General features: G+C 40.2%; 1 protein-coding gene across 1 annotated transcript in view; it reads right to left on the bottom strand.

The window, feature by feature from the left end:
- LOC309552528 (protein unc-13 homolog C-like) overlaps window positions 1-15,238 on the bottom strand; it is a gene marked incomplete at its 3' end in the record, with an annotated part of 269,895 nt that overhangs the window by 104,802 nt on the left and 149,855 nt on the right. The window contains exons 4-5 of the mRNA XM_082253485.1: window positions 8,067-8,089; window positions 7,456-7,520 (exon numbers count right to left, since the gene is read on the bottom strand). Of these exons, the coding sequence (XP_082109611.1) occupies window positions 7,456-7,520; window positions 8,067-8,089 (88 nt within the window). The remainder of the gene's footprint in view (window positions 1-7,455; window positions 7,521-8,066; window positions 8,090-15,238) is intronic.

Here is a 15,238-nt window from a genome sequence, read left to right as displayed (position 1 = left end):
TTAGGATAAAAAAAAAAAAATGTTTGCCTTTACAACCACTTTTTCTTCTGAATAAAGTTCCACTTTAAGATAAAGAGATGCTGAGTGCTCTGGTGTCAACTGAAATAGATGCAGAAAAATGCTGGTTACCCAACCTAATAATGAAAAACATCTATTCGGGTCATAATACCACCAGAGACATGTGGTGCAAAAGCCTACAGAGCAAAGGAGACAAGTCAGTAACCAGCTATAGTATACTGAAGCTATAACCAGGCAAAGAATTAGATTAATCCAATTCTAATGGTATAGCAAAACAAAAAAACTTACTCATACTAGTGAGTGAGTATTGCTTGTTTGATTTCTGTTTCTACTGTAACAGTGGATATATCCCTTCGCTATGCCTGAACGCACAACACACATTAAGTTCCGGGTTATTCACTTGATAGACTAGATAATTTAACTTCGCAAATCTTCCAGAGAATTATTAATTCATAAGGCAAAACAGTACAAGTTCAGCATAACACGGTGGGCTGTTTTATAACCTCTCAGAGCTTTTTCAGAACCCAAAGCTAAATTTATTCAAGGGACTACAGGCCTCTTTTTACCCATTACCACCAGTGTACTCCATTGCTTCTTATTGCTGCAACTGATATATGCTAAAGTCTTGGAAGAACAAACCCGTATTAAACATGTATGAAGCATTACATTATTTTTATCTTAGTAATAAGACTTTACTGCTCAGATGTGCCATGAGCTACTGTAAAATATTTACTGTCACAAGGCCAAAGACAACAGACATAAAACTGGCAAAGAATGTGATACTGCTTTAAAGACACGGGAAGATGTGATAAGCTAACTGTAATGTTTTCAAAGTGGAAAGAAAATACAAGCAGTATTAAACCCCAAATACCAAAAATGTATCATATTGCAGCTTACCAATTATTAGATTGGTGGTGGCTGCTTTCATTTTCTTTTCTTTTGCTTTTTTCTCTTTGTTTTCCCCTTGTGATCTGGACAGTAAAACACATTCTGTATTAGAGTGCCCCTAGTCTGGGGGAATGACCACTGGGGGCTCCCTTGGATAGCAGCATAGTTAGTCTAGGGCAGTGATGGCGAACCTTGGCACCCCAGATGTTGAGCATCACGGGAAATTCAGCTCCAAAACATCTGAGGTGCCAAGATTCGCCATCACTGGCCTAGGGGGAGGGGAGCGTTAAATGTATTAGTAGGTTTAAACCCACTAACATATTGAAGCCAAACTCCGGTGCACACTTTATAATCATTTACAGCATATAGGTTTTTTCTTTTATGATAAAGGTTTTACACAGATAAATAAAAGCTGATCATTTTAACCACCCCTGCCACTGCTGGAGAGCTTGTGCTTTTGAAAAACAACAGACTTAGTGGCCGGATCTCCAGATGAAAATAGAAAAAGAAAGTAAGCCTGAAAACCAAAATGAATGCAGCCACCATGTCTAAGAATTGGTAATCTGTAATTTAACAAATGTTTGCTTTTGGGTGTAAAATTGCTTGAATTCCACATCCATTGTGATTGTCATACTTACCTGCTCTATGCAGTGGTTTTGCACAGAGCAGCCCAGATCCTCCTTTTCTTGGGTCCCTCGCCAGCACTTCTGGCTCCTCCCTCCATAGAAGGTAGCTTGCTATGGAGGCACCTGAGTCAAGCTGCGGCTCTCAGACACAAAGCTGCGGTTTGACCCCGCCTCCTCTCTCTTCTCATTGTCTTACTGACTTTGATTGACAGCAGTGGGAGTCAATGGTGCCCGCTGCTGTTTCTTAGCCAATCAGGAGTGAGAGTCCCAGACAGCCGAGGCTCTCGTACAACATTGCTGGATCGAGACGGGGCTCAGGTAAGTATTGGGGGAGCTAAGGGGGTTTACTGCACACAGAATGCATTAAGATAAAAAAAAACTTTTGCCTTTAGAGCCGCTTTAAAGAAAAGTTATTTAAAAACATTTTTTTGAGGGCCCATTGGTTAGTCCTTTACAAATACAGCCATGCTGTATGATTACTTTTTGTTCAGTATACTATCTTCAAAGAAATGGTACTCTGGGTCAAGAATAAACTACCATTGTACTAGGAATTATTCTAATTAAATAAAGTAGACCTAGTATTCAAATTCTCACTGCACAAGCAAATTTTAGCTTTATCAAATCAAATTGTTAGATTATCTATGCACGAGCCACCACTTTCAAATAAGCATGCTCTTTATTACTGCACTGCAGCTGGGTACCAGAGCCTAGGAGCCAACGGCCCCTCCATGCTGCACATGGATCCAAAGAACTGGGATGCACGCCGATGACGTGTTAAGAGTTTAGTCAATTTTTTAATTAGTATGCAGATGGAATGTACGCATACACTGACAAACCTCCAACCTGAGGCCAGCAGTGTTTGTTCCATCTGCATGCTCATTAAAATTGAATGAACTCTCTACACGTCATTGGTGTGTGGCCCAATTATTTAATATCAATTTAAATTATTATTATTATTTTAAATAATAACAAAACCCCTTTCCTGCTAAAGAATGCTTTTCCCCAGCTGTCTGCCTAGAACATATGATACCCATGCATTGGAAGTAGTGCCTGCAAGAATATGGCTTTCCCTATGTACATCTGCAACTACAATACTATACACATACCATGCCGTGTATACTTGGTTTAACATACACTGATAAGAAGATTTTACATAAGCAGATGTAACCTAAACTGTATTAAAAAGACTATAGTTGCCCTCTAAATCTGTATTTCCTTGTTTTAAGCTGCAGTACAATTACTAAATCCTACAGAATAAGAAAAAAAAAAAAAAAAAAACGATTCTCCTGAATATTGGTTTAGCCCAGAAAACGTTTGCATTTCCTATGTAGGAGAAATACACAATTTAAATATTTATTCAGTACCTATTTTTCTCTATTTTTAGCATCGCTACCTGTGCTAAAAATACTTATAGCTTGGGCAAATAATGTAGTTCCTGCATTTACTGGAAAAATGTAATTTCTGTGTGAAAGATTGATGGAAAATAGGATTTTGGCTTGGTTGACACTACACAATGTTAGTGCTCCTTGGTGTCCCATGTACTAGAGTACTGACCTAGCCCTAAGCAGTACACTAATGGCATGAGATTTTACAATAAACTGAAGGAAAGCTATAGCAACAGCTCTGTTCATTTTTAAAACTTTCCCATTTTGGAGTAATATTTAGGCTGTAGGCTGAAGTCACACGAATATCTGTTGAGTCTGCCAATGAAGTCAAGTAATGCAGCTTCCAGTGATTATGTGGCAATGATGCTGCACTGCTTCTGAATTCAGAGCAGCATTTTCACCCTCATGTTGGCTGTGCCTGATTGGACTACAGTGGAATAAAAAGTGTTACAGGGGAAGTGGTTATTACCTCTTTGCGCCGGCTACCACCGGTTCTTTAAGGGGTTTGCTATGCTAAGAGGCGGAGTGGAGCTTATCAAGACCAATCAAGGCAATCATAAGAGCAGAAGCATTCCAATCGCAAGCAGCGATAAGGAACTTTCCGTGAGCCGTCGGTCACTGTGTCGGTAGTGTGCAATGCGCGCACTCTCGGCATAGCACTGTTTGCACTATTGCACGCAAATATGCGGCCGCTCGTTGCCAAGGCCCAGCCACTGAATGGTCACATATTTGCATGCACTGGGCACCAACTCGTTAAGATTGTCACTGTTCTAGTCTGTGCTGGTGCATCACATAATAACTGAATTTGGTGTTTGATAAGACTGTCATACAGCAGCTTGTATTTGTATATTAATTCCTCATGTGAACCATAGAGGACAGGAGATGCAGCAGATGTAGAAGGAGTCAGAAGGCTCACTATAGTTCAAGAAACATAAATCTATTTTTTATTTCCTCCATATATTGCTCTGTACAGATAAACTAGCCGTATTATAAAGCAGGCAGCATATGGCCTTTAACACCGCACGAAAGCATCAGGTTTTACTAAAATAATCAACAACAAATAACAATAGCAAAAGGCAGAACTAGTACAAAAGGTCACCATCATTTGGGCAACATGATGTCTAAATACAGCATTGCATATTAAAAAAGCCTGAATATTTTTATGGAACAGGTGCTGCATTGGAAAACATTTAGTGACAGATCTATAAAAAATTATTTTGACTACAGCAGGAGTTTCCTTTACAAGACAGCTTGATTGGCATGTTTTTGTGAAGTCTAAAATTATTTTGGGAGTTAGATTTAGAGCCAGAGTTGGTTAAGTGTGAATTTTAATTGGAATGATAAATCTTTTCTATCATTTTGATCACATTGTTTCCTATAGTCACCAAACAGTATTTTTCATATATCTGTAATCTGGTAATTACCAGAATTTAGACTACTATAAAGTTAGATTGTGTAAGGTATATATACATGATAATGTCAATATTCTCATTGCACACTAGTGTTGGTCATGTAAGTTAAAAAAAAAGTAATTAGTTATAGTTACTAGTTACTTCTCACAAAAAGTAACTGAGTTAGCAACTGAGTTACATCAGTAAAAAAGTAACTAATTACCAAGGAAAGTAACTATTGCCTTACTTTAAAAAAAATAATTAAATATGTCAAATAACTTGGATGCCCCCAATATTAAATATGTTAAATGATGGAAATGAACACAAATAGAAGCAATTATTATTATAAAACATTGTACAGTGATCTACACTATTTTAATGTTGCTGTGGGACAATGAGACACCTATGTGGTCAGGTGAATCCTGATTCCTGAGTGGTACCTGCGTGGTATTTGCTGAGTGATACCAACTGTGTGGTACACTGGTACGGTACCTGAGTGGTATTTGCTAAGTGGCACTGGTGGTACCTGAGTGGTATTTGCTGAGTGGTACTGGCTGGCTGCATGGTACACTGGCAGTGGGTACCTGAGTGGTATTTGCTGAGTGGTACTGAGTGGTATTTTCTGAGTGGTACCGGCTGGCTGTATGGTGGATGGTACCATGGTACTGACTCCTGAGTCCACTCCAGTCCTGACTGTGGTATTTTATGTTTTTTTTTTTTGGTACCTGCTGGCTGGCTGGTGGTGGTGTGGCACACTGGTGGGGTCTGAGTCCTGAGTCCTGACTGTGGTAACCGTTTTATTTTGCTTTTTGGTACCTGCTGGCTGGCTGGTGGTGGTGGTTGCTGGTGGTGGTTAGGCACACTGGTGGTGAGGGTCTGAGTCCTAAGTCCTCCTGTCCTGATTGTGACTGAGTCTGTGAGTAACCGTATTTTGATTTTTTTTTTGTTTTTTGGTACCTGTGCTGCAGTGCTGCCTGGCTGCTGGTGGTGGTGGCTGGCTGGTGGTGGTGTGGCCTGCCCAGGCACACTGAGGTCCGTCTGGCTCCGTCCTCCAGGCCTGTCTGTCTGCCTGTGCTGCCTCTCAACTCTTCTGGCTGGCTGTGCCTGACGACTGTGGCGGTGGTGGACTGGTGGTGGACTATGTATTTAATTTAATATATTAAATTAAATTATATGGCCTCCTCATGGCCTGGGCCTGGCACGTTGTACTCCGCTGGCTGTACACTCTGCAACTCTCTCTACTCTCCTCAAGTGAGGCCAGTAGCGCGGACAGCGCCGGCACCCTCCCCACCACCCTCTAAAGTAACTGCATTAAGTAACGCCGTTTACTTTAATGCAGTTACTAACATCACTGTTGCACACACTCCTGTATTAGGCTCAGACATGAAAGGTGCTGCAGCATTAACCAGCTGGAGAATAGAGACATCCCAGGTCAATGTACATCTTTGGCAGCACACCATGAATCAACAAGTACTATCTGAAAGTTTTACTGTAGAACGACCACATCACAATGGACCGAGTGCAATATTTTGAATCCATGCAGGACCATATGCCTGACGAAGGGATCCTGCAAATGTTGCACTTTGTCCATTGTGATGTGATCATTCTACAATAAAACATTCAGACAGTACTTGTTGATCCGTTGTGTGCTGCCAAAGATGTACATTGACCAGTTATATATACCAAATTACTTGCTTCATATTCATCTTCTTGTTGTCTAGTTGGCAAAATGTATCTCCATAAGTGCCTCTCATTGGATTATTTAAGCATGTTGCTAATTTAAAATGTGTTTTGTAAAGGTCTCTGGTATTAAAACAAAATACATACAAAAGGTTTGTATAAGTGGGCTTTTGATCGATTCAAAACTGCTTCTCCCCCCCATAGAAATGTCAATGGAAATGCAAAATAAGCTTTAAGCAGGTTGATGCTGCTTAGATGGCGGTCAATTGTAGATCAGAAAGAGGTTTCCTGTAAACCAATGCACTTGTTTGTAAATTCTGAATGAGAAAGCCTCTTAAACTGTTGTTGAATGCAACTGGAATGCAACAATAAGCAACCTGCATTTGGCCATTGACCCAAGCCCAAATCCAGTCTATACAGGCCCTAATAATAACACATACTCAAGGCACTAGTTACACAATAAGGGGTGTAACCCCCATCCGTGTTGTAGATTCGTCAGACCCCATGCTTCAATGAAGACTTTTATACACCCTCAGTTATTTGAAAAAATGATATCAAGAGATACACAATAAAACATAAAATGACAATGTAATTGCAGATGTGGTTGAACAAAAGGAGTCTATCCTTTGGTCTAAGAAAAGGTGCTAACACCTCTGAAACGGAAAATTCCAGTATCATCTGCCATGCGTCCTGTCTTAATTGCAGTCTTACCAACTGGTAGACAGCCAAATGGCACGCACAAATGAGCTAATACTTCAAATATTGTGACCCCAAATAATGACCATAACTGCATATTCAACAAACAACTTGAACTCTAAATTATTGGGGTTGATTTAATAAAGGAAAATAGATTGTTCACTTGCAAGAATATGTATGCATTGCTTAGCAAATGGGATGAAGCTCTGCCAACTTCCATCATTATCATGCAAGCAAAAATATTGTAGTTTTTTTATTTGTTTTAATTTTCCTTCCACGTGATTGGGTATTCCTTGAAAAGTGATATTTCACCACATTCACTATGCTTATCTGCCTTTAGTAAATCAAACCCATCATTTCTCTTTAAAAGACCTGTTGTTTTCTATGTCCACAAAAGGTGTGTAACTACTATTAGACTTTCCTGCATAAATACCAAACAATTTGAATTCTAAGCTAGGAGTTGATTTACTAAAGGAAAGCGGCTATTCACTTTGCAAGAGAATTTATCGTTAACTTAGTGAATGAGGTGGCGCTCTGATGACTTCTATCATCTAACAGTGTGCAAAGGAAAAATAGCTTAGGAAAAGTCCCTTGCAAAGTGTACAGCCTATTTGTCTTTATTGAATCCACCCCATTGTTTCTTTTTAAAAGACCTGTTACTTACTATTCACCTGAAAAGAAATAGAAAGTGTTGTTTTCAGCGTTGATTGTTAGTTTTCACATAACAGGTAGAAACAATCCTTTAGGAATAGTAGACAAGTAATTACTTACCCGCCAGATGTTTGTATTTGATAAAGTCTGGATGCATCCAGTGAACCGCCACCAACTATTCGAGCCTTTTGTAGAGAAAAGAAAAATAAAGATAATATTTTCTTATAAATCAAGTGCTTGTTCAATGACTTAAGACTAACCATACGCAGAACACCTAACATGAAAATATGTTAAGCAGGCTCAGCTCCAGGCCATAACATGTATTTGTATGTTACTCATCGTTTTAATATACTCTAAAAATTGGTGAACTATCAGTGGAGTATATAGCTATTATCAATGCAACAAACAGCACAAACAAATAAAGGACACGTGGATACAAAAAAGTGTCACAAGTCTAAATAAGTAATCCTCCAAGCCATTTAACCGAGATAAATTCATGAGTAAAATAGAGGGCTGACTCAGCAACAGGCTTGTATGTTGCAGCACTTTAAGAGCATTAGGAGAATCCTGTTTAACAATGCACATTTGGTGTTCTTAGGAGGCAACAAAAGAATGGATAACCAGAAGGAGCACATGCAATATTCCACAAGTAAAATGAAGGAACCAAACAGGTCAAGTCACAAACAAACATTAACAAGACATGATCCCTTAGGAAAGAGGTGATTTTAAACCTTTTCATCCATAGCTTTGCTATCTGAAAGAGAACCAGGAAGAAGGAGGATAGACGTTAGATACAAAATTGTCCAAGCAGCTCACTGGAAGCTTCATACATTGATGAGAATTAATGTACCTTTTATATAGTGCACAATAGAACATTGCAAACAGAGTTAAAAACTACAAAGATGTATACCCTTTAACGTGGTGGAGGTATATGGCAGCAAATCTGAAGACTGGCTATTAAACAGTTAAATAATGAAAAACATGCTATATTGTGGGGGCTCTATAACTTCTAAAAGACGTTCATTTCAGTTTCTTTACAGATTATGCTATTTTTATTATATGTATTTGTTAAGCATTTTCAGAGATACTGCTTTCCATAGAAACAGCTGGCCTGTGCTTGGCACACAGTGTCTTATGTGAGTGTTTCATGACGTCACCCTTCCCTAGAAAAAACACCTACTCAACTTCAGCTGTTTTTAGCAGGTAGGGGGTGAAAGAGGCTAGAACAAAGAACACTATAAAACAGATTCAGGTGGACATAGGTTACACTAAGAGTCAAGCAAACTATTTCTATAAAAATAATTTGATTTGGAAGTAGACATTTTGGTAAAAATTGGTAAAAAAAAAAAAAAAAAATCCTAGCTATAATTACACTAACTGATAAACAAAACATTTTATCTTTGTCATTATCTTGGAACTGCAAAAAATATGTTGTTTCCTTTTCAAATTCAAGAGAAAGACTGGCATATCTAAGAATTAGTGGATCCAAAAGAATACTGCAGATTTTATATTTCAGTGATTTAATTTCCCTAATACATTTCATGGTCAACAGAAGGAACTGTGGGCATTTCAGAAGGCTTGAACTGCACCTAAAGATGAGTATTACTAGAATGTGGCTTGGTCATTTTAGAGCGTTTTACTTCTGCAAAAAGATGCCCACACAGTTGAGTGCTAAGACAATTATTCTCATGCCCAAATGAACCCCGATTACAAATGCATATAGTATTTCATGAAGTTCTCCCTTTTATTTTTCTTATCCAGAACAGATACCAGGATGGGGTGATTTGACTGATTGCTTGATGCAAGAAAAACACTTCAGGCATTTTATACAAGAGCCCCTGTACTGTATGTACTGTAGACCTCTGAGAATTGCATTTATCAATTACCCTATTTTTCTGCAAGAGCAATGCACAAAATTATAATCTATTTAAGAATCATGTTCTGGTGCTCCAGGGTGCATTTACATTCATGTGGAATAATTCATGTACCTCTAGCCAGTAAAAATGTAAGGGTAAAGATCAGCAAGTGCTTAAAATTCTAATCTATTGTTTATGTATAATCAACAGAATCAAGGAAGTCTAAAGAGACTCGTATTTGTATGAAACCATTTGCTTATTTCTATTTATCAATCAATTAAATATTATTTACTAAAATGCTTAAATACAAGTACTGACAACTAATGCCATTTCTGTTACACAGATGTCACCTTGACAGATTCTTTTATTACTTTACTTCCATAAAATGTATACCATCAGTGATGATTATTGCCATTGATGATTACTTTAAAATTACTGTAATTGTCACATACTAGAATCACATCAGCAATAAAAGCTGATGCGGTTACAGGTGTCCTACTAGATGTATTCTAATTACAATCAACAAATAGAGAATGCTAGGTGTATGTAAAAGTGTGGGGGGCACAGCGCATATGCAAGGAATACATAAAGACAGCAAAAAAAAAAAAAACAATTTGAATGTTCAGATTTACTTTTTGTTATTGCCAGGGGCGTACCTAGAGCATTTGGCACCCGGAGCGGATCCTATATCTGGCACCCCCCCAGGCGACAAACTGCCCATTGACGTGTCACGTGTAAAATGTATGGAGACCCCCTTTTACATTACACAGCCCCCATTCCCCTGGACCCCTTTACATTACACAGCCCCCGTACCCCTGGACCCCTTTACATTACACAGCCCCCATTCCCCTGGACCCCTTTACATTACACAGCCCCCGTACCCCTGGACCCCTTTACATTACACAGCCCCCGTACCCCCTGGACCCCTTTACATTACACAGCCCCCGTACCCCTGGACCCCTTTACATTACACAGCCCCCGTACCCCTGGACCCCTTCACATTACACAGCCCCCCATTGGAACCCTTTACATTACACAGTCCCCATCCCCCCATGGAACCCTTTACATTACACAGCTCCCACCCCCCCATGGAACCCTTTACATTACACAGCTCCCACCCCCCATGGAACCCTTTACATTACACAGCTCCCACCCCCCCCCATGGAACCCTTTACATTACACAGACCCCCAATAGAACCCATTACATTACACAGCCCCATCCCCCATACAACCCTTTACATTACACAGCCCCCCAATATAACCCCTTTACAATACAAAGCCCCCCCTCCAAAGAACCCCTTTACAATACAAAGCCCCCCCTCAAAATAACCCCTTTACAATACAAAGCCCCCCTCCAAAGAACCCCTTTACAATACAAAGCCACCCCCCCCCAAAGAACCCCTTTACAATACAAAGCCCCCCTCCAAAGAACCCCTTTACAATACAAAGCCACCCCCCCTCAAAATAACCCCTTTACAATACAAAGCCCCCCCCCTCCAAAGAACCCCTTTACAATACAACCCCCGCCCCCCCCTACCTTTTTAGGAGGAGAGCGGAGGAGGAGGAACTGTTTAAAGCAGAGGATGTGAGAGAGACTCACTGTCACTCCCGAGCCCTGAATACACATCGATCGGCGCCTCGGCGGGAACTGCAGAAGTTACTGTGCTAGTTAATGAGCAGGTGATTGGTTGATAGGCGGTCCTAGCAACCAATCGCCTTCTCATTAACCAGCACAGTTAACTCCGGCAGCGCCTGCCGATCGTTGTGTATTCAGGGCTCGGGAGTGATAGTGAGTCTCTCTCACATCCTCTGCTTTAAACAGTTCCTCCTCCTCCGAGGCGGAAGCAGTCTGGCGGCCGGCCCCGGGTGTCACCCTGGTCTTCCCTGACACCCCCCTAATGTGTGGCACCCTGGGCGGACCGCCACCCCTATTGGTACGCCACTGGTTATTGCTAATGTGGTGTTCATTTTACAGTTTCTACATTTTTAAAGTCTGCATAATGATCTCTACTTTGGAAATAAAACCAAATTCCTAGTCTCGGAATTGCAGCAAAATAAAATCTAATGTTATGCAGTAGTAGGGAACATTCACAAATGGTCAGCTATCCTGTAGTAAGCAGTCAGAAACCAACTTTTAGTAAGTAACCTGCTCTAGAATAACCAATGCAAGATAGTTTCTCGTTGTTTACTATGCATTACTACACATTATTCTTTGTACACATTCTAATTTAATGTTATTAAAATGACCCTTCCCTTTAAGTCTGCAGCCCTGTAGTTTTCTGTAAAAATCAATGCATCACAACCTGCAGGCCTTCTCTACACGTGTTCTCTATTCTCTTACTTGTGTGATTGGCTCACTGGTTTTCCTAAATGTCTGCACTAAGATGTAAGTCAGATTTTAGGCAATAGGAATGATATTTTTGGTGAGATACTCCATAGGAGTAAATTGCTTCTAAAGGGATGAAGACACTTCCACATTTTCTTATTAGAATTCAGAAAGCGCACCAGCTGATTATATAGAACACAGACAATGCCATTCAGGAATTAATATTCCAAGGGACATACAGCTTTTTCTTAAAGCAGAGTTCCACCCAAAAGTGGAATTTCCACTTTAAGCACTCCAGTCCTGACCCCCTGATATGCCACATATAGCATGTGATTTTTTTGGGGGGAGCAGGTACCTAGTTTTGACAGGTAACTGCTCTCACTTCCGCTCAGGCTGCACTTCCGCTTCACCTCTCCCCCTCCCTCCCTGCTATCTTCTGGGACACATCACAGGTCCCAGAAAATTGCCCAGCCATTCAGGACGCACATCGCGACTCGCACATGTGCACCTGGCTGTGAAGCAGCAAGCAGTTATAGCCAGGTGCCCACACTAGTGATGCCGGCGCTGCCAAGAGGAGAGGGAATGGATCGAAGCTTCAGGCAGCCGCATCCCTTGATCGTGGGACAGGTGAATGTGTGTTTATTAAAAGTCAGAAGCTACACTTTTTGTAGCTGATGACTTTTAATAAACACAGAAATGGCTGCTTTAAGAACAGAAATGGGTAGAACTCTGCTACAAAGTTTGTTAAAATCCTTGCAATGTGCTGTACATTAAGGGGATTTATTGGCCTCAGCAAAAGTAGAGTTTCTCTTTAAGATACAAACCAAATGATGATACTAAGTATACTCTTGTACCTCTAGCATGATGGGCAAACCTTGTATGTGTTCCATGATAGGTGATTCTAGGTGCTAGTACATCTGTGAGGTTGCACGTGTACACATAAAAGCAGTAAGGAAATTTATGTTTTTAAAGTGGTTCTAGAGCCTTAAAGTTGTTCACCTTTATTCTTTCAATGCATTAAGGTGAAATACCTTTTTGTGGCAGATCCCCCCCAGACCCCTCCTTTTTCCTACCTGAGCCTGATCTGATCCAGCGATGTGCATGCACACAGTGGCTCTCACCGCTGTCTCCCTCATTGGACAGATTGATAGTCATTTGCTTCTGCTGCTGTCAATCAAAAGCTGTGATGCTGGGACGTGGCTGAGTCCCACTGTCTGTGTCAATGGATGCAGCAGAGGGATTCAGGAGCGAGCAAGCCAAAGAAGAGGGGCCTGGTTTGCCCAAGGGGGACCACAGAAGAAGAGGATCGGGGCATTTCTGGCAAAACCATTGCACTGAGCAGGTAAGTATAGGCATCTTTGTTATTTTAATTTAAAAAAAACTGAGGCTTTAGTAACAATTTAAACTGTCTTTTGAATGTTTTTATGTGTTTAATTGTTAATTATAATACTTTTTTGTTTACTTAATTTCTTTACTATCACATGCAGGGACAGTCATAGATACTTTTTATGGAGAAATCATCAGTCTCTTGCACCCCTAATGCCTTTTTTGCATTACTCCAGTGCAGCTCAGGGACATGGAGCACCAAGCTAATGCTTGTCGGGCCATTGCTACCAAGATTATCAAATCTCTGGCAGAAGCTGCTTCTGTTCATCAACCTTACCCCACTCTCCATCCTAAATCCCACTTAAGCAGTTTCAGTCTCAGTCTTAAGCATTCTTTCTTTCAGTAATGTGTATGTGCATGAATTAGCCAGTTGTCCCAGTCTAATCTGGCATATTTGCTATACAGAATCATAGCACAATGTTTCTTCTTCAAGTAGCACCCTCTTAGCTAGTTGGGTTGCTAATAGGATTAAGGCAAATTTAGTGTCAGCTCCTCTGTAGCCAGTGGAGTAGAGGTTGATTGCTTTAGGCTGCTCTGGGTTTTGCTGGTTGCAGACTCGACCACTTTCCCATTCTTTCTAGTCAGTTCAAGTATGTAGTGGGTTGAAAGAGGCAGAAAAAAAAAGAAAGAGGCAGACCCTAGACTTGCATGTTCATACAACCTCAGCCAATTACTGGAAAAAAGAATGACCAGTAGGGAGCTGAGCCCCCAAGGTTGGAGCCTTGAACTGTAGGGTCCTTATCATGAAGGTCAAGACTCAGCCTGGAGGGCTGTCCTCCTCTGGGTCATTTAGCTGAATTCTGCAGGAGGCCAATGAGGTCCCAGCTCAGGAAGAGCTGAGGGGCCTGCTCAAAGGATTCAACAAGGTCCCTGCTTAGGGAGTTAGGACTACTTCTATAACTGGAGACTCCTGAGCTGTATTTCCACCTACGTCTAGAAGGATTCACCCTAAAGAGTTTAGTAATAACCAGAGCGTGTCCTCTGCTGTACTTCACATTTAATTTTAAGTATTTTAAAGCTCACCCTACACCCTAACCAAGTTTAACCAGCATTAAAGCTCAAAAAGAGAAACACTGCTTGCTTATTAAGTTGTGACTGAGACTGTGGAGCAGCTATTTGCCTGGCTGCCGTGCAGCTAATAGGAAATAGAACTTTGAACAAAACTGCAAAACTGGCCTGGGTTCTGTGCTACATTCATAGGATGCAAAATTTTTTATTGCATGCCAAAATGTACTTTCGGCAGTAGTAGCTAATGACAGAAAAACCCACCTTGCACTGACTTATGGACATTTACAAACATCAGCATCTGCTTATGACAGCTGCTTATTAATGTTTTCTGAAGTTTACTAAATCCCTCTGGTTTAGGCAATTTAGTCTGATAAATACTACAGTAAGCATCTACCCCATACAAAATACCATTTTATTGAACCAAGCACAAAACAGCTAAAACAAGTATTAATTTAAAGGCAATGTTAAAATCAGAAACTATACTTGAAATGCTAGGTAGCAGATTTCTGATACTTGACAATGGATCATACTGTATGTACATGATGTACAAACCATTGCAACTGATTCAGAGACAGTTCAGTGGTAGGGTAGTATTAGAGATAAACTCAAGGAAGGATTAGGAAGCCTGTCAAATATCACATTCTATACAATAAAAGATGTTCCTTTGTTTATCATACAGTAATGTGCAGTGACATGAAACCCTTAAAACAAAAGTTAGTAACAGTCTAAAGATTTTTTTGCTAGTTTCCTATTCTGCATGTTGGAAATTAAAAAATGCTATCATCAATTCCAGATTGGGCTGTTACTAAAGTTGTTAATTACAGTGCACTATATTTTACCACTTGCTGACACCTTTTTCTGACATTTGTTGCTTACAAGTTAAAATCAGTTACTTAGAGCCCCCAAACATTATGTATGTATATATATATATATATATACCCTATATATATAACCCTAGAGCGGATGTTGTAATATTTTATGTCACACTGCATTTGCACAGCGGTCTTGAATAAAAAAAATGTGAAAGATGATGTTATGCCGAGTAAACAGATACCTGACATGTCATGCTTTAAAATTGTGCATGTTTGTGGAATGGCGACAAACTACACTACCTAAAAATCTCCATAGGTGTTGCTTTACATTTTTTTTAGGTTACCTGTTTAGAATTACAGAGGAGGTCTTGTACTAGAATAATTGCTCTCGCTCTACCAATCGTAGTGATACCTCACATGTGTGGTTTAAACACCATTTACATATGCGGGCATGACTTATGTATGTATTCACTTCCGCGCATGAGCACGAAGGGATGGGGTGCTTTACATTTTCT

The sequence above is a fragment of the Pelophylax lessonae genome (genome assembly GCF_965119305.1).
Source record: "Pelophylax lessonae genome assembly, chromosome: 4".
Lineage (NCBI taxonomy): Eukaryota > Metazoa > Chordata > Amphibia > Anura > Ranidae > Pelophylax > Pelophylax lessonae.
Note: the sequence above shows the minus strand (reverse complement) of the source record. Positions and strands in the feature narration are given on the sequence as shown.